At 38.7% G+C, this 22,782-nt stretch overlaps 1 protein-coding gene across 1 annotated transcript in view; it reads left to right on the top strand.

The window, feature by feature from the left end:
- The window catches only part of PTPRT (protein tyrosine phosphatase receptor type T), a 678,601-nt gene that overhangs the window by 340,579 nt on the left and 315,240 nt on the right, over nt 1-22,782 (top strand). The window contains exon 7 of the mRNA XM_088154570.1: nt 10,224-10,517. Within this exon, the coding sequence (XP_088010696.1) occupies nt 10,224-10,517 (294 nt within the window). The remainder of the gene's footprint in view (nt 1-10,223; nt 10,518-22,782) is intronic.

The following is a 22,782-nucleotide window of genomic DNA, read 5'->3' as shown; positions in this document are numbered from 1 at the left end:
ATTTCTATACAATAAAGTTATAAGGTTGTATTTCAGATTTTTAAAATAGTTTCCTTCAATGTAGTTTGTATCTAATTAGGACTGCAGCTGATGTTCTGAATAATGTTGGTACTTGAGTTTTTTGCGATATTGCAGTCAGTTGTGATATCACGAAGTCTTGTGCGCATACAAAAGCGCTGCTGAGTATGGAAATAGTGCTATGTAGGCCTGGGTCATCTTGTAGTCAGAAGTCAAAAACCATTCTTCTATACATGTCAAGTAGTCCCAATCTTCCCCACCTTCTAATCTTCTGTATATCTGTTAAAATTATAAATCTACTTCTACGTCTTCATCTTCAGTTATAAATCAGTTTGTGCAAATGTAATGAAAATCTGTCACATTTTGTCCCCCTTGGATCACATGTCCCACTTCTGTGGAGCCTGCTAGGTGACTATATGATGGTTAACTGGACACACTCTTTGTATGCTTTGCTGCCATTCTGTTTCTTATCTTGCTTTTACCTTATTTTAATTTTAATTTAAATTGTGGTTTTTAATGTTTTTTATGTATAGTATCTTGTCTTATTACTTATGCCACCCAGAGTCAATGGGTCAGATGGGCGATTATATGTATGTGATCAATCAATCAATCAATCAATCAATCAATCAATCAAATTGTGATTCATGAGTAGTGACTCATGATTTTCTAATAAGGTCCAATCTATTTAAAAATGAAAAGGATAGATGCACATAAGTTAGCATCAAACTCAGTATCATAGTGGCCTAATCCATAAGTGTTTTGATGAGACAGGTGTTCATCATACAGCAAAGGAGAAAATTGCAGTCCTGGTTATTTTAAAATTGTGCATATTTGTTTATTTTAATTAATTAATTTTATTTAATCGATTTGTAAAGCTGCCCATCTCAACAAGTGACTCTGGGAAGTGAACAATAACAAACAAAATACAAGCAATTATATCCTGAATACAAAAATTAAAATACATAGCAGCCAAGAAAAACAACACAGTCAACAGCCAGGTGATGGGTCCTTTCACACACTTGGGGCCCCATGAACAGGCAGAGAACCGGGTCTTTATTCCCTTATGGAAGGCCAGCAGGGTTGGGACCATCCTAATCTCCAGAGGGAGAATGTTTCATAGGGCATGTGCTACAGCAGAAAAGGCATGCCTCCTGGGCCCTGCCAACTGGCACTCCTTAGCGTGCCCATCCTGCTGGATCAGATTGGATGGGTAGAAACAACTGGGGAAAGACAGTCCCTCAAGGTCCCTGGTCCCAAGCCATGAAGGGCTTTAAAGGTGATAATCAGCACCCTGAACTGCACCCAGAAGCACAGTGGCAATGAGTGCAGCTCATGAAGTAGTGGTGTTACATGCACCAAGTAATGGACACTATTAACTAATTGTGCCACCACATTCTGCACCAGTTGAAGCTTCTGAATGCTCTTCAAGGGCAGCCCCATGTAGAGCACATTGCAGTATTCCAGACAGGAGGTCATGAGGGCACAATTGACAGTGAGCAGGGCACTGCAGACCAGAAAATTGGCGTAGAACCTAAAGGTATGCAAAGGACCTCCTAGCTACGGCTGCCACCTGCTCTTTGAGCAGGAGCTGTGAGACCAGGAGGACCCCCAGATTGAGCACTGGGTCTGAGGCAGCATTACCCCATCCAGAACCAAAGATGAAAACATTCTGGCATCAGAAGGTCCAAACACCCAAAGCTACTCAGTCTTGCATGAGTTGAGCTGAAGCCTGTTGCATTCCCATGCATGCCCCCACAGCTTCCAGGCACCGGGATAGGACATCCGTGGTATCACTCAGGTGGCCTGGGGTGGAGATATAAAGCTGGCTATCATCATCAGATACCTCATCCCGAGCCATCAGATAGCCTCACCCAGTGGCCTCATGTAAATGGAGAGGAGAGAGAACTGAGCCTTGTGACACCTCATAGAGCAGGGGCCATGGGCTGGACCTCTCTCCCTCATCAACACTGACTGGGACCAGCCTCAGAGTAAGGAGGAGAACCAGAACAACACTGTGCCGCTTGCCCCCACCTCCCAGAGCCAGTCCAGAAGGATATTATGAACAATGGTATCAAAAGCTGTAGAAAGGTCAGGAAGAGGGAGGATGGACGCATTACCCCCATCCTGCTCATGCCAGAGGTCATCTAAGAGTGTGATTAATGCCATCTGTCCTATATCCTGGGCTGAATCCCAATTAAAAGGGTTCCAGTTTCATTCAGTGTCCTCTGAAGCTGCAGTGTGACCACCTTCTCCACAACTTTCCCTAGAAAGCATATATCTGTTTCATTCTTATGTTTTAATTGAGAATTGAAATTGTTTTCAGTTGTCTGGAGATACCATAAAATATATTGTATTTCTATAAAAAAGATAGTGTTACAGATATATGTACTTTCTGTTGTATCAGTGTAAGGTGAAGTATTTTTGAAATCATGATGAACAAATTCAATGGGTAAAATTAATGCTGTATTAAAACATGATCCTTTATTTCTTATTTGTTCCTCTATTTTTCTTTCTTAACCACACAGGGCTTTAGAATTTAGATTCAGATTATTTTGGTTGAAGGTTTGTGTCTACTGTTTTACAGTAGACCAAACAAAAACTGACTGTGCCCTTGAAGTAACTGGCAGAAACTCACCTAAGGTGGACATGTGATGTTAGCAGATGATGAATTAGGAAAAATAATAATACTTCTCAGTGATGAGAAAAGTAGAAGGGGAAAGGGGATACTGGAATGTCTTTGAAAAAGTTACTGGGACAGGTTGGGATAATGAACATTTGCCCATGTCAGCCCAGAGCTGAATTCAACTCAATGGTATCAAATTAACTAATTGTTGCTGTGAAATAGTGGATGGGATTGTTCCTGTTACAGGGAGTCCTTGTTTAGCAACCTCAATTGGGACCAGCAACTTGGTTGTTAAGTAAAGCGGTCACTAAGTGAAAATCATGTGACTGCAACTGTGCTTACGATTTTACTTCAGCTTTGCTATGCTTCTTGTTACAGTACTTCCTTCAGCTGTGGGGTTCTTTCTCTTTCTCTCTGAGGACATCTTCTTATGGGATAAATAAGTAAGTGAAAATAAGAGCAGAGAGATGCTATGTAGGTTGTAAATGTGAGGACAGGGAGCTAAGTTGTTTTTTTAGCACTGTTGTAATTTTGAACATTCACTAAATGAGGCAGTCACTAAATGAGGATTACCTGTACTCAACTCTTTGTCCTTTTGCATCCTTCCCGGCTTTTCCCATCTGGAAAACTTCCACTGGATGATTTTGTTTAGAACTGGGTAGAAAAATGGCTTTCAAAATGGTTTACCAATTTGTGAGCAGCAAAAAAAAAATAAAAAATGGGTAGAAGCTTTTTCTAGTAGTAGTACTCCCACAGTTTCTGAAGACTAGGGCTCCTCCTTGAAGATAGTAGTGCCACTGGGTTTTAAAAGACCCTTTTAATGTCTTCCGTTGAGACTTAACTAAAGTATGGGAATCTAGGGATATTGCAAATTGTTGAAGAGGTGAATGTACAATGAATCCTATCCCTTGATCATCTTGTACGTGAAAGAACCTCAGACCTGAGAGTTTGTGAGTTTACCTTTCATCAGATTAATGAGAAATGGTATGGGAGAAATGCAGAATAATTTCCTAAATGACAGAATGGGTAAAATATATTAATGGAAATTGAAAAACAAACTTGCTGGAATAAAAATCTTTCTTCTGAAAAAGAGACTTGAAGGGGAAGGATTAGCATTCTCCCTCACCCTAATATGGATTAAACTACTTTGACTTATTTCTTTTTGAAATGCAAAGTGGAGTTTTACAAGATGTATGGTATGTATTAAGCAGTTTTATCTTTGCATGCACACTGCTCGGTGCATCCCTGCAAATTTTACTATTTTTTCTTTTTCTTTTTTGTTTTTAATAAAAACCTCCTAAAATCTATTTCTTTTCCATCAAATAAAAATGAAGGTAAAAAAAAATACAGAAGAGATCAGCATTAGCTAAAATACAGCAACTAGGCTGAATGCTGAATGTAAGCTGAATGCTGAATCTGGTTCCCATTTCTGAAATTACTGATAGTAGACTTGGAATTGCAGTGGGCTTTCTTGTGCCAGTGTATATCACTCTGCCTTTGTTGTACCCTATTCATTTCTGATGATAGCACTGCAGCTGTTTCCAATGAAAGGAATAAGCAAAACACATACTTTTGCAAGTTTTCTATTATGTTCTTATTTTTTAAGGTTACAAGTCACTATGAAAGCCACCTCAGTGATTACACTGAAGATTGTACCTGAATGCATACAATGGATTCAGATGCCAATCTGGCAAATTTACAGTGGATTTCTAAAGTAAGGGGTTTTAAGAGGAATGATTTTATTATGGTGATCTTACCTATTGAATTTGAATCCCTCCACTGTTTAAAATCTAGTTAGAATTTTAGGAAATAACAATACATTATATTTAAAATTCCTTTTCTAAGAACAGACAAATGTTCTGAATGTACTTAATACAAGTGGATGGATTTTTTTTATTTATTCAATTTATATGGTTATCGACCATGGTGACTCTGGATGGCTAACAACAATTAAAAAAACAAACATAAAATACATGATTGGCAGCCAAGGTAAAATCCAATCAGCAACAATTAACATAACCATCTCACAGGCTCTGACCAACAATCTAACTCCCATGCCGGGCACACAGCCATTTCTTCAGGGTTTTGCAAAAGGCTGGCAGAGTTGGGACCTATCTAATCTCTGGAGAGAAGATGTTTCAAAAGGTAGACATCACAACACAAAGGGCTTGTTTCCTGAGTCCTGCAAGATGGCATTCCTTAATTGACATTATCCATAATATACCTCTCCTGCTGGATCTAATGGGACAGGTAAAAGTCATCGGGGAGAGATGATCCTTCAAATAACCTGGCCCCGTGCCATGAAGGGCTTTATAGGTGACCACCAGCACCTTGAATTGCATCTGAAAGCATATTGGTAGCCAATGCAGTTTGCAGAACAGAGGTGTAAAGTGAGTTCACTGAGAAGCACTCATAACTGCCCACACTGCTGCATTTTGAACCAACTGCAGCTTCCAGATGCTTTTCATGGACAGCCCCAAGTATAGCATATCGCCCTAATTCATCTATAAATGACTAAGGCATGAATGGCTGTGAGCAGAGCTTCTTGGTCCAGCAAAGGGTGCAGTGGGCACACGATATGAAATTGTAGAAAAGCCCTCCTGCCCACAGCTGCCACCTGTTCCTTGAACAGGAGCCAGAACTGGTTTTGTTTGGGATAGTGCAATACCATCCAGAACAAGAGATGAAGTCCCTGGAACAATGTCCCTTAAGACCCTAACCTAATCAATCTTGCTAGGGTTGACCTGAAGCCTATTCTTCCCCATCTTCCCCATAGGATCCAGACACAGCATCACTTGGTTGGCCCAGGGTAGAGATATAAAACTGAGTATCATCAGCATACTGTTGATATCTCACCCTGTGCTCTCAGATCACCTCACCCAGTGGATTCATGTAGATGTCAAAAGTGGGGAGAATGTTGAGCCCTGAGACATGCCACAAAGCAGGGTCTGTGGACTAGACCTCTCCCGACCCCCACCACATCAACACTGACTGGAACCAGACTAGCCCTAACCACTCCTAAGCCCCAAAGCCAGTCCAGAAGGATATCATGATCAATGATATTGAAAGCCACTGAGAGATGGAGAGTCAGGATAGATGCACCACCCTATCCTGCTCCCACCAGAGGATATCCATAAGTTCAAACAAACATGCCATTTCCATCCTGTACTCAGGAAACTGAAAACTGAATGAAAGTAGTCCATGGAAGCCTTCCTCCTAAAAAAGAAAGGTTGGAAAAAGGACACAAATTGCCCAACACAGTCAGATCTACCAATGGCTTTTTGAGAAGGGGGTGAACCATTGCCTCCTTAACTGTTGGTGGGAGCAACCCTTCTATCAAAGAAAAATCCACCATTGCCAGAACCCAACTGCATGTCACCTCCCTGGAAGCCGTAGCCAATCAGGAGGGATGTGGTTCTAATATACAGGTGGCTGAAGAATGCTGTCCACTTCATCAGGACTAAGAGGTTAGATAAACTATGTAAAGTTTTTGTAAACATTGTCACCATCCAGCTACCTGTAAGTTATGTTGTTATTTTTCCCATTTCTCTGCCTTTCACCGATTCCTTTATGACCAAATCAGTAAACTTGCTGTGTCCTTTTATCTAGGGAATGGAACAAAAAGTGAGGTTGGAAATTTTATACAGGAAAAAAAAAAAGTCATATAGTTTACCAGAGCCCCAGTTTATACCTGAATGTATTCATCAGTCAAGTGTAGAATACTGATTTCCTGTTTGTATTTTGTGAAGATTGCCAGTTCTTGAAATCAAACATGTTCAGACACATGGAAGAAACATGGTTTTGGTAGGTGTGAGGCATATCATCGCAAACTCTTGTTTTATCAAGCATGTCATAAGAATGTAATATACAGTAGTACCTCGGGTTACGAATTTAATCCGTTCCGTGACTCTGGTCACAACCCGATTTGTTTGCAACCTGAAGCAAATTTTCCCATAAGGTTCAATGAAATTACCATTAATCTGTTCCGGCGTCCGCAGACCACGCATCAAGGGTGGAAAAATGGCCGTGGACCACGTGGCAGGGTGGAAAAATGGCCACGGACCATGTGGCACGGGTGGAAAAACGGCCGTGGACCACACGGCAGGGTGGAAAAACGGCCGCTGACCACGTGGCACGGGCAGAAAAATGGCCGCGGACCACGTGTCACGGTGGAAAATGGCCGCGGATCCGGTTCGTACCCCGAGGCAGAGTTCGCAAACCGAGGTAAATTTTTGCAGCCGGAGCTGGTCGCAACCCAAAAAGTTCGTAAGCAGAGGCGTTCATAACCCGAGGTACCACTGTAGTTGCAAATGCTAGTGTGTGATAATTTATTTTACAGAGTCTCTGAATTAGAATTTAGGCTTGAGAGTTGAGTTTATACAGCATATTGTAATAGCATATCTCTTTCAGTTGGTCTCATTTCCCCAGATTGGTGTATAAAAATACACAATGCATGTATATCCACGAGTTATGACAAGCAAATTATTATTTAGGGGAAAGTGAGAAAAACCAGCTTTTTCTATTTTAAGTTTCTAAAGTAGCCAGAAAATTAGCAGCAGAAACAACACCTGAACTGTTTTGTTTTATTTTATCAACTTTTACTTTCTTTTCATCTGGTAGAATAAAGTTAACTTTATTTCCCAGTTATTTTATAAGTGTAGAACTCTCATCATTATTATCAATTTCATGCTTTAGGTTCAGTATTTATTCATTATCAATGTGTGGCTCTAGGAAGATGTAGAGTTAGGAAAATACACTTTTTTATTTCTGAACATGTATATAGTTCACTCAGAATGCTTATTTTACCCATGTTCTCTAGATGTTTTAATTTGTTAATATATGCTTTAACCCTCACACATATACACATGGATAGAAACTTCTTTTTTAGTTACTGTGGCTTTGGTAACCAAATGTAAAGCAGGCTTAAATAATTCAGCAAAATGACCTGATCATGGGCTTTTAAAATGCCAGCTCCACTGAATGATGCAGTTATTCTAATTGGAATGATCACATTTGAAACAGAACAGAACACTATCTTTTGTAACATAGGAGATAAAGTCACCTTACTAAGTGCCTTTATAGAGTCAGTTTATATGTGTGTATTTCCTGAAAATTATCTAAGGGCCATAAAGTAATTCATGGCTTTCAAAATACTAAAGAGTAATTTGGGGACTTTTCAAAAGCATCTTAAAGTCTGTGTGCTCCCTTCTATCAAAGTGGTTACTCTTAAAAATAATTTCCCTTTACTTCAAGAGAAACCTTTCACCAATATGCTGAATAAGTAACGCCAGCTGTGCAGTGATGCATTTTTGAAAGGATAAAAGTGATTTAAAGCCTGTGTAGGCATGTACGTCACACCTGTCAGCTGCCCCTTAAGGAAGCTACATTTTTTTTCCTGGGCTTGTAATCACAGAAAAGCATGTTTGATTTAAGGAGGTCCTGACAAGTGTGACAAACATGTCCACAAACACTGAAAATAATTCCCCTTTGAATCCAGATTGCTGCACAGTTGTAGATATCTTTTCTGTATGAGCCATTATTGTGGTCAATAAGAGATTTAATCTGTGAATTAAGAACAAGTTCTTTGTCATTAAAACAGTCGCAGAGTTAATAGAATAAACCCAACAAGGTATGTAGATCTTTGTCCAATGGACATAGACAGAGATTATCATGTAAGTATTGCTGCTTTATATATAGTGTTTTTCCATTAATTTCATCTTATTCAGAAGTATGTTCCATGGGATCACACCTAGAATGGAATCTGGGCATGTGGGTAGAATGCAAGAAATCTTTAATATTTATCACATGCTGTGGCCCCAGTCCAGATTAAGCTGTATGCAACTACAATTTACATTGCCAGAAGGACAACCATTTGTTAATATTCATGGATCTGGTTTGGGGAAATGCAAGTTTCAGGCATGCTAAAATGTTGATGATGATTCAGTTGGGACAAAGGATAGAAGACTCCTATGTTTGTGCAGGAACCCAGGCTGAATGCAAATACCTTGTGTGACTACACTTGGAACGTTATATCTACACCCAATTCTGCTACGCCCATCCTATAAACTTCAGCATTCTCATTTTTCTTATAAAAACTCATTCCATCTTTCAAGAGTGGGAAAAGTTGCCAGCTAATGTGCTAATTGTGACAGTTATATATTTATATGGGGAATATGTTTTTTTGGCATTAGGTGAACTAATATCTTTTTCATTCTCAGTGAATGTACGTAAGTGTTACAAGCTTAGAGAATGTCAGGATTCTTTCTTTGGCAACTGGATTTTAATAAAAATAAATAAAAGTCCTTCATGTCCAGATTTGGTACTGATAAACAGGGGCACTAAGTTTAGATCTGAAATTTTGTTTAGAATGATGGTTTATGACCAAGATGATTGAGTTTTCAAGAAAGAGAGTAGTATTACAATGTGAATTAAACTATGTACAGGTAGTCCCCAATTTAAGAACGAGTTCCATTCCCAAGGTCTGTCCTTAAGTCAAATTTGTATGTAAGCCCAGCTTGAGGCTTTTTGTGCATTTTAGATTCATAATCAAATTATTATTTTCCCAATCTCCATTTTTCAGTATCTCTCTGTTATAATTATTAGAAATAGCATGCTTGTCCACACGTTAAAGAGTAGATATAGCTATCAAGCTGTTTCCCTCTAGTGTAATGTATTTGCCTGCGTGTATGTATGTATTTAAAATTTTTGTAAATAAAAGAAAAAAAAAATTGTAAGCCACAACAGTATACAGTAATACTGTATAAGTAGTATTGTGTAATTAACTTGAATCATTGTGTATTTGACTTGAATCATTGTGTATTTGACTTGAATCACTGTGTATTTAACTTGAATGTTGCTACAGTAGGCTCCGTTCTTAACTATGGGTCATCTGTAAACCAGGCATTCTTAACCCAGGGACTACCTATACTCATATCTGTGAGAGGAGGGGAAACAAATTATGCCCACTCAAATCAGTCCTCAGTCTATATGCATTCATAATTATTTACAAGCAGAGACTACTTATTGGTGAAATTATGGATTTGTAGGGTTCTCTTGACTATTCTGGCAGAGCCTGTTTGAAAAGAGCAGCTTACCCAACTTGGTGTTTTCAGATTTGTTAAAACTGCAACTCTCAGAATATATAATCAGCATGAGCAACAACTGGAGGTTTTAGAAACTAAAGTCCCAATACATGTGATTTCCAGATTGAGAAATACTGGCGCAGAATTTGTATGGATGCAAGTTCAGTTCAGAATTTATGCTGAAAGTTAATGAAGTCTCTGCAATTCCATTCTTATACCGGGTTCCTGAATAGGACTACAAAACTATTTCATGTGTGATTATTTAAAAGTTATGATTTATCAAAGGAATTATTTCTACACAAATGGTTTCTTGAAAATAAAACAGTATTTATTCCCATGCTAAAGTTTAGATGAGTATTTTAATCTATAAATTATCTCTCTAGGTAATGCTTGAAAATGACCTGTTGTTTCTTTCATATTGCACAATATCTTCTCAAATAGAGTGAGCAAACAAAAAACCTGAGTGTTTATATATCTGTTTTTGTTGTTGCTTCTTTCAGAACCACCCACTCCTATTGCTCCTCCAGAACTTCTAGCAGTTGGAGCCACATACCTATGGATCAAGCCAAATGCCAACTCCATCATTGGAGATGGGCCTATCATCTTGAAAGAGGTAGAATACCGTACAACCAATGGGAATTGGGCTGAAACCCACATTGTTGATTCTCCCAATTACAAATTATGGCATCTTGACCCTGATGTGGAATATGAGATCAGAGTGCTTCTTACCCGTCCTGGAGAAGGAGGAACTGGACCTCCTGGGCCTCCACTCACAACAAGAACAAAATGTGCTGGTAAGCCACCATCCTTTATGAATGCCATACAAAACATAAGAGCTATTTGGAGGGAGGGATGGAGAGATATTGATATCCTGTCTGTTTTTCTACTTTCTTTTTCTTTAATTGTCCAGTTATTGTCCAATTGTGCATAATTTTCCAGTTATTTGGGAAATATGGATTTCATGTTCTCTATTGTGCCATAGGCTATATCGTATTCTTTAAGTTCTGGGTAGCTCATAATACAAAAACAAAGCAATATTTTAGATGAAGGTACTTTCTGATTCAGTTCTATTTATTTTATCTTCCTAAAGCACTGTTCTGAAAAAGAAAAAAAGAAAGAAGTGTGAATTTGTTACTGAAAACAGCCTGGTCTTTTCTGCCTTGCACATAATAAATTAAGTCTTAAGCATTAAGCAATTGCATTTCTAAAAGATTTAATTTTCTCAGTGCAAAATTAATATTAATAAATCCACTTTAATAATAGCAGAGTGAAAACATGCATCCTATCTCTGTTTATCTGTGTTGACTATTTAACTAAGTAGTGTTTCATATTTCCTGATTAAAATCCCTGCACTCAGTGAGTTGTTTTAGGCAACAAAGTGTACCCAAAACACTTTATGATACACTAAAAGGATCAGAGCTTCTATCAGTCAGCTAAAATAGCACATGCAGTTCAAAAAGTATCCCTTTTTCAATAAGAAAGGATATAGTGGTTTTATATATAGTCCTGGTAATCATCCTGCCTCTGATCCAGGTGAAGTTGATTAAAAGAAGAAGAAGAAGAACACTTCTAGTTAGTAAAAAGTTTGAGAAGTTAAGCATGCCTCAAATGTGAGATCCATTACTTGCACTTTGCACACTGATTTTTAGTTATATGAATGGGGAAAGCCTCTGCCAATAGCTGCATCTACTATTTTTTCTCCTCCTGACAAAAATGTCCGTTCATTCAAAGTTTAAGCTTTTCATTAGTGGTATATAAAGCTCTAAATGTCTTTGGTCTAGGATATCTAATAGATCACCTTCCTATTACAAGCCTGTAGGTGGCCACACTTTGGACCCCATATTTCTCTTGGAGCAGATGTGTAGTGGTATGGATATGGAGGGAATTCCCACTTCCTCATTGCCCTGGCCAGATCACTTCCTGGTCCAGATGAGATTGACAGTCACAATACATTCCTGTAGGGTGAACAGGCCAATTAAGATGGTCCACCCCAGGTACTTTATGGATGCAGATTGTTTCCAGTGGGTCCTTTGTTGATGAGATTGCTTGGGGTTCTTTTTGACTATGGAGCCTGAGGAAGTGGATAGTGTGATTTCCTGGCTGTTTCTGGCAACCTGTAGGCTTGATCCACACACCTCCTGGCTCCCTAAGCAGTCTGATGGGGCTGTGGCAAATGGGATCTGGGATGTGTTTAATGCCTCTCTTTGGAAAGGGGTAAGGCCAAAAGCCTGCCTTCCCTGGAGCCATGTGTTTTTGATATCTACCATCTGGTCTGTAATCTTCCACTCCAGGAGAAGGTTATTGAATTGAGCTCACTGTATAGCTACAAAGCACTCTGGAGGAAGCAGATTGCCTAGCCTCTTTCCAGTCAGGGTTCAGACTTGTCATTGAATGGAGATGTCCTTGGTTGTCCTTGTGGATGACCTGTGTCATGATTTAGAGGAGGACAGTGAAACCCTCTTAATCCTTTTAGTCCTCTCTACAACCTTTGAAACCACTGACCATGATATCCTTCCAGACTGCCTGTAGGAGCTGAGATTAGAATTGTTCTGCTCCTCCCTCAGCAGATGGTTCTCATTTGGGGGCAGGGTTAGGGATAGGGAGAGATTGTCCAAGTAGCTGCTCTCTTGTGGAGTGCCATAGGGTTAGGTCATTTCTCCTCTGCATTCTAACATCTACACAAAACCAATGGAGATGTCATACATTGGTTGGATTACAATATTAGCACTATGCTGATGACAATTTGATTGTCCATTGCTACCCCAGGCTATACAAGAGAGACTGTCAATGTCTTATCCCAGGGTCTAGAAGCTCTGAGAGTTTTAACAGGACAAAACAGGCTGAAGTTGAACCTAAGTGAGACAGAGTTGCTTTTTATAGATTTTCTGATGTATCCAGTGTTCTCTCTTGATGGGGTGGTATTCCCTCTGAAAGAGCAAGTCCATGACTGGGGATCCTCCTAGAAAATAGCTACTGATAGATAGGCAGAGAAAGGCCATAGCCAGCTTGCATTTGCTCAGTTTCATCTGGTACACCAGTTGTGACCCTCCCAAAGTCCAAGGAACTTGCAATGGTAATTCATGTTCTCTGCACACCCATCTGGTCTATTGCAGTGCATTCTACATGGGGTTGCCTTTGAGGACCACCCAGAAGCTTCCATTAACTAGAATGTAATGGCTAAGTGCTGGCTGATAGACACCAGCCTGAGCACATAATATCTGTGCTCCAGGCTCTGTACCAGCTCCTTATTTGCTCCTAAGTGTAAGTCAAATTGCTGTTTTATGGGGTTTGGCACTGAGTTAATGGAGGATCACCTTCTCCAACTGGTCTTGACTTGCCCAACTCCATCCCAGGAGAATCTGTTTGATATGCCATGAATGTTGATTGGCTTCTTATGATCACTCATAAGAAGACCAGTTCTTGGGGGTCATGCCTGCTCTTTGGAAAGCTCTCTTCCCAGTAATTGAGGAACACCTATGATACATTGTCCATATTTTCAACTTCATCTTTCCTGTGTGAGTAGTAGAGACAGGTTTTTATTTCCTATCCATTTTTAATGTACCAATATTACAGTAACTGTTTTAATTTAATGTTGCTTTATTCTTGTTTTTGAATTTGATTACAAACTCCTTTGAGATATTTTATGGGAGGCAGTACATAAATGTTTTAATATCTATAAATAAAAATCAGCTGATAGGGAAAGCTTCCCCTGGTATCAGGAGAAGCTTTTTTCTTTTCTGAAGCTTTATTCCTGCATGGGAAAGGGCAATGTAAGAACATTTTGTAGATAAATAAATATAAGTCTGCCCCATTTAGAGACAAGGATATTTTAGGGAACCTACCCCGGCCAATCCCTGCTCCAAAAATTCCAGTCCAGATGAAGAAATGGAATTGGACTACAGCTGTCATTATCTCTTACAATTGGCCAAGTTGGCTGGGGCAAGTAGGTAGGTGGGTATCTGAATTCTTAATCTCTGTTGTAATGACATAGTGGGAAGAAAGAATGGGAAGGTATAATGCAGCCAGCAATCAGCTGCTGTAACACTGAAATGAAAAGTGAAGCAAATGGGGAAAAGCTAATCATTTAAGCAGTTCCCCTTGTTATTGCTCTTGTAAGCTCCATCTCTATTTTAAGGGCTGAAAAATATCTTCTGAAATGGCACCAAAATGGCTGCCTTTCATACATTCAATTGTGTCATGTTGGTGGCCTTGAAATAATGTTCTGAGCTTCCTTTTTTTTCCTCCCATCTTGGTAAATAAATTAAAAAAACAAAACAAAACTGTACCATCCTCACCAATCATAAGATAACTTTTATACAGGAAAGAATTGTTCTAGTTGCTACAGGTGGCATAAGCAATGAGAAATATGGATACTAACATCCCAACCAGCTCATTATTGGTGATCATCATGCCTGTACCATCTCCTGTTTAACCTTTAAAAATCTGTGCCTCTGTCATATTACAGCCTGCAACCAAAATTGGTTTTGTAAAAAATTGTTTTAAGTAACTCTAGTTGTAAAACAGGATGTTTCTGAAAAATCAAAATTTCTGATAATTATAGGTTGTTTGTTATAATAAGATATACTTGAGGCTCAGCCTTGGTTTTCAGCTACAGCTCAGAGTTTTTAATACAGACGTCAGTACTCATGAGAGGTTGCCATGTAACCAAAGAATTCTTTAATATGATGTTCTACATCTGCTGTGCTCCATGCAACTTCCATATTAGTGTCTGTCCCTGTTCTCTGTAGATGTTAAAGTAGCCTTGGGGCTATTTCCCAGCATTTAAATTGTGCCAAGTTCCAAATAAGAAGGAAATCCATGATTGAACATCTGGTTTCCTGTGAAGGAAAGTATTTATGAGAACATTAACGAAGAAAAATTACATGGATTTCAAGTTGCATGCTGACTGTTCACTAAATAAAAAGTGAAGTTGCACGTTTATACTTGCTGTGTTTCCTGATTACTGTGACATCCATCTAGATTTTAGCTCTCTGGGCTAATTGTTTTCCCTACCACACTCTTCCAGTCAAAAAGATATGAGAAGAATTTCAGGAAACTGTTTTAATAGGACTGCTTTTACCATTTGGCACCTTGAAATAGCAGAGTTTGAATGTCACAAAAGAATAATAAATTGTTAGCTGCTTACTATATACCTTGGCATGAATAGTGTCACTTTCTCTTCTGCTTCAGGTACCAAAATATTTTGAACTGGTTCTGAACTTTCAGCATCCCAGTTTTCTATCAGAGAATAGCATGTTTTATTCCTGTTCCTTGACATGGTGGGGAAGGTACAATACATTATAAACATTGCAACGTGTTTTTACTGTCCCTAGAAGTTCCAGATTTCTTCATATCAAAGAATTGTATCAGGAATAGCTTAATGTGAGTTAGAGAAATTGTGACATAACAGTTTGTGATGGTTGGAATACTTAATCATAAAGTGGATGCATTCTTTCAGAACTCTACAAAAGCTTTTGGTTTATGAATGGGAGTAAGAGTTCAGAGTGAATATTGATTATGAAAATTACTGCTTTACAAAAATGGTATTTTATATTAAACAGGATAGCAATGTGGATTTTTATTTATTTATTGTTAAAGTATAACTAAAGTATTAATGATAATGTTTTGGTGAGGCACACTTTTCTGGGTCCTTTGATGTTTACAGATTATAGTCAAAGAAACCTGCTGTTTGATTATTGTGAAAATTGCATTCTTGGTAACAAAAAGCATTTGTGAGATAGAAAACAATGTTGCCATTGGCAGGGCAGATTGAAGAAAGCCTTTTGTGGAGAAGGGAGGGAGGGAGGGGGACACTGTACTCTAGCTAATTTACATGGGTTGGCAATTAGTACCAGTGTGCCATATTTTATTTGCATATATGAAATATAACCTATCTAAGGGTGCAGAAAGATATATTTAAATATTTGTGTGCCATTTTAAATGTCATTAAAAATCACAAGGTGACTTATAATAAAATAATAAATGCAGTACTATAAAACAACAAATCCATTCTCTTCCCCCTCCCCACCACTAATGCCAAGCATTTAAATTTGTTTTGTTTTGTTTTGTTTTGTTTTGAAGTGCAGAACTGTTCTTTGGGTGGAGGCTTCTGTGCCATCAGGAAGAAACAGTCAGTCAGTATTAGCTTTTGTCTCAAACTTACTCTGTAAGTTTATGTTTACAGAGCCTGACTATGGAAAGCTACACCAAAGCCAGTCCTTTGGTTATTAAGTGTATAAATGTATGTGATATTTTATATTGTCTTCTGCCTAAGAAGACCTTCTTCTTGGAGACAATAATTCTGAAGAAACACCAGCCATCTACTTTATTATCCCTTACTACCCAAAGTTATATCTTTTGGGTAAAATATGTCATTTTAGTGGCAAAATTGAAGGCAGGAGATAGCAGATCATGAGTCTTAGGAAGACAGAACAAGCCATTTCCTATCAGTGGAAAGATGAATTTCATGACCTACTTGAAACAAAAAGTTGAACTAAAACATTTGGATGAAGGTCACCCTATGTTTTGTTTCATCTATATTTTGCTTTATGACCAATTGTTATGAGAAGAACAACCATTCCATCTTACAGAGAATGATCATCTTGTTGCTAGGGATCAATGAAAATTGGTCTGAAATTTGAACATTTCTTAGTTTCAGCTGAATGCAGATCAAGGTGGTGGCCAAACTGATTCTGTGTATGTTAAATTTTCTTTTGCACTGAACTAAATAAGGCTAATATACTGTTTTGTATGAAACAAATAAAAACATTGTGTAAGAATGCTGAATAAATGTTGTTGCTTAACAGAAAGGATTGAGAGAAGAGCTTCGTAGAGGAAAATCATTTTTCAGATGCTTTGTTGATTAGGAGGAGGTGGTTGTTTACTGAACATGTCCTTTTGTTATCTCTAAGCTCGAGGTGGAGCACAATACCTGAAACACTTCTGTTTTTCTGCTTCAGTTGGTAAATTTGGGAAATGTTTTGATTATTTTAATAAATGGTGACATAGAAATCTTCAGGTAATCTTTCTAGATCTTTACTCATTGTTGCAATGTATCTATAAGGTTTCCTTAACTGTCCATAGCAACTTCTTTCCCATGTCTGCAATGCCATTAGGTTTCTTGATTCATTCGGTCTGCTTTTTATTGTAATGTTTGTGTTGTAGCCAACATATTGTTGGGATATAATAAATTTTAAAAATGTAGTTCAATAATAACAGTAAGCAGATCATTGCTAACAAAGACCTACTCAAGAGCAAATTGTGTACCATGAACTTTCTTATCTGTGTCCAATAATGACTGTGTCTTTTTTTTCTTAAGAGGAGGTATTAACAACCTTTTAACTAGTTGATTGATTATATGCCATCAAGTCGGTGTTGACTTTTAGTGATTTCAAAAGTATTCTCCAGGATGATCCATTTCCAACCTGGTCCTTCAGATGCAACAGTGCACACATTGCCAGTGTAATTGAGTCTGTTCATCTTCATCCTTTTTTGCCTCTTTCCTTCCCCTTTCCCAGCATTATTATACACTTCTCAAGAGAGTTAAGTGTTAGCATAATGTGTCCAAAATGTGATCATCTGAGCCTGGTCATTTATACCTAAAGTGAAAACTCTGGATTGATTTGTTCGATGACCGTTTGTTTTCTTAGCTGTCCATGATATTCTCAGGAGTCTTCTCCAACACCAAAATCAAAAGCATTGATACTCTATTCTGTTTCTTCAAAGTCCAGCTTTCACTTCCATAGAGTGTCATAGGGAGAAACATTGCTTGCACACTTTTCATCTTTGTATGTATAGATACAGCCCAGCATCTGAATATCTTTTCCAAGCCTTTCATTCCTATGCTACCAAGTGCTAGTCTGTGGCATATTTCTCAACCGCTGGTTCCTTTACTGCTGGTAGTTGGTACTAAAAGGCGGAAGCTATCCACCACTTCACTATTTTCACTGTCAGTTCTAAGGCTGGTTGTTGTACCTGTTATCATTGGTGTGGTCTTCTTCATATTTAATCTTAGTCCCCTTTTTTTTCAGTTGCTCCTTGTCTTTCATTACTAGACCTTGCAGATCAATTGCATTTTCAGCCATCAGAATAGTGTCATCAATATAGTTCAGGTTATTGTCCTGCACAAACACACAGAGAGGTGGTTGCAAACTTTACTGATAAGTTTGTGAAGTAAATAAGCAAGTGGCAAAGGAAATGTGAGTGCAACTACACACATGCACACAGAAGAGAAACAAGTCCCCCAAAGTCCAGTAAGCTTGCCTTAAGAGAGTTCTAGTCCCAAACAGCAGGCACAAGAGTGGTCAAGCAAAGTCCAAGGGTCCAAACGTTGTACGATGTTTGAACGTCAAATGGTCCGGGTCCAGAATCAAAGTTGTAAGGTTTCAAGTCGGGAGTCAAGGCATACAGAGTCTGGGTAAACTAACGGTTGTTGCCAACAGAGAGGCTTGAGCTCACTGCTCTTCTTAAATAGAAGGAACCCCGGTGTTGCTCGTTTGGAAGGGTGAGGCTCCTTTCCTGTGAGGAGCCTTGCAGAGTGCCTTTGCTCTGTTCTCCTCTTTGCATGGTGAGTCTTTGCACTGGGGGGGGGGGGGGGTGGCAGCTCAAACTCCTTATCTTCAGAGATGGGTAGAAGCTCTACCTGCTGGTTACCAGACAGACTCACCTCCTCTGTCTGCAGCTCCTCAGGCAGCGGTTCGTCTGGCAACACTGGAACTGGCTGCTCATTGTCAGGCTCACTATGACAGCTATTTCTCCAGTTTTAAAACCACACCCATCTTCTAATCCAGCTTCCCTCAATATGTATTCCACATGTTGTTGTTCAGTTGTTAAGTCATGTCCGACTCTTCGTGACCCCATGAACCATATTGCACCAGGCCTTCCTGTCCTTCACTGCCTCCCTGAGTTTGCTCAGTTTCATGCTCATTGCTTCAGTGATGCTATCTAACCATCTCATCCTCTGCCGTCCCCTTCTCCTTTTGCCTTCAATCTTTCCCAGCATCAGGGTCTTTTCCAAAGTGTCCTCTCTTTGCATTAGGTGACCAAAGTATCTGAGCTTGAGCTTCATTATCAATCCTTCCAATGAGCAGTCAGGGTTGATTTCCTTTAAGATTGACTGGTTTGACCTCCTAGCAGTCCAGGAGACTCTTAAGAGTCTTCTCCAGCACCACAGTTCAAAGGCATGTAAATAAGGGAGAGTTTACAGCTTTGTCTCACTCTTTTGTCAGCCTGAACCCAGGCTGTTTCACCATGTTCCATCCATCCTGTGTCTTCCAGACCTGTGTATAGGTTTCACAACAGGAGATGTTCTGGGATTCCCATTTTCCTAAACACAATTCTCAGCTTGGGATGGTTAATACAATCAAAGGCTGTTCTATAATCACTGAAGCCAGTACTGGCTTCTTTATCCAGCAAGCATCAGCAATAATTTCTTTGGTTCCTCAGCCTCTTTCCATGTAGGGCGCTAATCTGCACTGGATGATCCTAAAATTTATTCTGCTACAATATGAAATTAAGGATATTGTACAATAGTTTGCACACTCTGTTACTACTCCTTTGTTTGGTATTGATATGTAGACTGACCTCTTCCAATCTGTTGGATACTATGTTATTCTCTGGATTTGCTGACATAGTTTGGTTGCTTGCCACATTTCTGTAGATATTCCATCAATTTTTGTAGCCTTTGTTTGGTAACAACCAGAGTGCTTCTCTGACTTCATCAGTACTAGTGGTTTTTGTAAGTAGGAAATATTTTCTAATGTATTTTAAATATTGTCGTCTCTACTTAAGGAATCTCAATATACTCCTTTCTTTCTTTGATATTCTTTGAATCAGTTACTGTCTGCTCACCAGTGCCATTTAGCATGCTAGTTCAAGGTTGGAACCTCCTTCTGAGTTTGGTGATCTTTTGGAAGACTTCCCTCATTTTTGTGTGTGTTTGCTTCCATCCATAATGCCTTTGCAGACGTTGTTGTAATACTGCTTCTTGTCTCTTCTAACAGCTTCCTCTTCTAACAATTTGTTCCTAAGATCTTTGTCTTTCTTGCCTTTGGCTTCCCTTCTTGGTAATATCCACTGATTGTTCTGATGTCCAGTTGGCTTTCTTCTCTTTCTTGCCCTTTGGCAGTCTCTTTTCACATTCATCCTTAACATTTTTTCCCACAGTTCCTCTGGTTCCCTATCACTGAGATTTAGGACTTCAAAGTATTTCCTGATGTTGTTCTTGAAAATATGTGTATGCTCAAGTTCATATTATGGAAACTGGTTGGCTTTCTTCTTCCACTTTAGCTTTACTTGGAACTTGCACATGAACAGTTTATTATCTGTTCTACAGTCAGGACCAGCCACATCTTTGCTGTTATAACTGAGCTCTTTCACTTCTTTCAACCAATAATATAATCAGTCTGATTTCTGTGTACTCCATCTGGTGATGTCCATGTAAATAGGCATAATTTTGATTGTTAGAACACTGTGATAGGAATGAAGAAATCATTGGTTTGGCAGCAGTTGATAAGTCATTCTTCTGCTTCATTTGTGTTCTGTAAACCATACAGTCCAGCTAAGTTTCCTCCTTAATATCTCCAACTGACATTCCAGACTCCAATACAAGCAATACATTTTGCTTGGATGTTCTGTCAATACCAGATTGAACTTGACCATAAGTATACTATGGTTTTTAAGATTTTGCAGAGTTTGTGAGATATTTTGCATATACCATGAAATTATGGTGATCCTTATGACAAAGAACATGATTTGTATTTATTCAGGGCACTATATGTCTTAGCTTTGAATTTAAATGTGTATTTTATTATCTTTTTACATCTATAGTAAAAGATACTACATTAGCAGTCCGGAGAGAAATAACCATTTTAGGATGAACAAGAATTCTGTTCATATCCTGCATCTTTTCTCAGATAATTCTATTTATAACCGGTGGTACAATCTCATGGCTAAAAAGGTATTTCTCAGGTAATACAATTGGTGCCTTGGTGTATTATCTGCCACATCATGATCATTTCATTGTTTGTTTGTTTGGTGGCCTCTGGGAAGCAGAGAGCAAAACACAATCTCATAAAGTTACATTCCTTATCTTATTTATTCATTTAACAAACTTATATAGCTGCCCATCTACCAGTGGAACTCTGGATGGCAAACAAAAGGTAAAACATAATACACAATATATTAATTAGTTATGTCCTGACTATTGAAGCAAAGAGAAATCAGGTTCTTTAAGGATTTGCATGGATACCGAAGAGGAAAGAGAACATTTAATATGCAAGTGACTCACTTGAGAAAGATTATTTTTCTTAATTGCTACAAGTTCTGGAACAAATCTTCATGGTCATTTTCAGAATTGTACTATGTGGCCTAATACCCATTTCTTCATTTTGCTACTTCCTTTGACATGGTTTAACCCATGAAATTCACATAAACTAACAAATCAAAGCAAAACAAACACTCCTGACATTTATAGCCTTTGAAATAGTGAGCTATGACCAGAATTTGTCTGATTTTTTTTTTTATAAAAACAAAATGCAAACAACCTTTTACAAAGAAAAAGGATTTTATTCCCTACCCTATAGAAGCATATTTCAGTTCATACCTATCTTTATGGTTGTTCTTAGTTCTGATATATTTAAATAATGAATTCTACTTTTTTGTTTTGCATCTCTCTATTCAGTAAACACAATTCAGTGATGAGTGCCATTATCTATGCCAGTAGCTCAAGAGAGAATGCCCGAGGCAGCAACAGTTATGAAAGGAAGTTCAAGCAGAGGAAGTGCCATGGCAAGACAAGCCCCTGCATGGGATGTACCATCAACAGGTAGCTGAGGTGGCTGACATTGGGAAATCCTACCAGTGGCTGGAAAGGTGTGCACTAAAAGGAAGCACAAGAACAGGCACTAAACACCAGATCCATAAAAACGGGTCAACCACACTAGGCAGGACCCAAGGTGCAGACTGTGCAATGACAGTCCAACATACAGTGGCAGGGTGTAAGATGCAGGCAGGAACAGTATACACTAAATGGCACAACCAAGTAGCTAGCATTGTGTACAGGAACATCTGTGCAGTGTATGGACTAGACCCTCACAAGTCTAGAGGGGAGATTCCACAGAATATCATGGAGAATACCAGGGCTTAGATCCTGTGGGACTTCCAGATCCAGATGGACAGGCAGGTACTGGCCAATCAACCAGATATCATGGTAATAGACAAGGACCAGAAGACAGTGGTGGTGATAGATGTAGCAGTGCCAAGTGACAGCAACATCAGGAAGAAGGAGTATGAGAAGCTGGAGAAGTACCAGGGCCTGAAGGAAGAACTAGAGAGGATGTGGAAAGTAAAGGCCAAAGTGGTCCTAGTGGTGGTAGGAGCACTCGGGGCTGTGACTGCTAAGCTGGGAGAGTGGCTCCAACACATCCGAGGAACAACATCAGAGTTCTCTGTCCAGAAGGATGCAGTGCTAGGAACGGCTAAGATACTGCACAGAATCCTCAAACTCCCAGGCCTCTGATAGAGGACCTGAGATTGAGGAAGACACATACCATCAATAGGGGTGAGAGGGGAGATATCTACCTACCTACCTACTTGCCTACCTATCTATCTATCTCAGGATTCTAATACAAAATGTATAATTCCAAAAAAGGATGAATAACGAACATTTTTATATTAATGTATTGATGTTGAAATTCCATTGGTCTCTACTAAAATAAATTTTAGCTTCCCATTTTTATACAGTACTTATTTTAACTGTAATTACTAAATTTAATTTTCAAGTTGCAGATCTGTAAGTTCCACAATTTCTTTAAATAATACATTAGAATGACTTTAGAGTTCAGTGGTATTATATTTGTAATAAATACATTTCTATAAGTTTTAAATTAGCCCAAGAATCTTATCCCTATCTCATTTTGATACAAGGGATATAGCATTTCAATGTATGGATAACATTAATTCTGATGCTCACTAACACATTAATTAGTGAAGGGGTAGATGTATGTAGGGATAAGAAAAAAAGAAAAAAACATGTTATAACAAAGTGTTGCTATGGTACAG

This window comes from Python bivittatus, unplaced genomic scaffold (assembly GCF_059951505.1).
Source record: "Python bivittatus isolate LINGU-HERP-01145 unplaced genomic scaffold, Pbiv_v1 ctg000700_np1212, whole genome shotgun sequence".
In the NCBI taxonomy this organism is placed as follows: domain Eukaryota; kingdom Metazoa; phylum Chordata; class Lepidosauria; order Squamata; family Pythonidae; genus Python; species Python bivittatus.
Note: the sequence above shows the minus strand (reverse complement) of the source record. Positions and strands in the feature narration are given on the sequence as shown.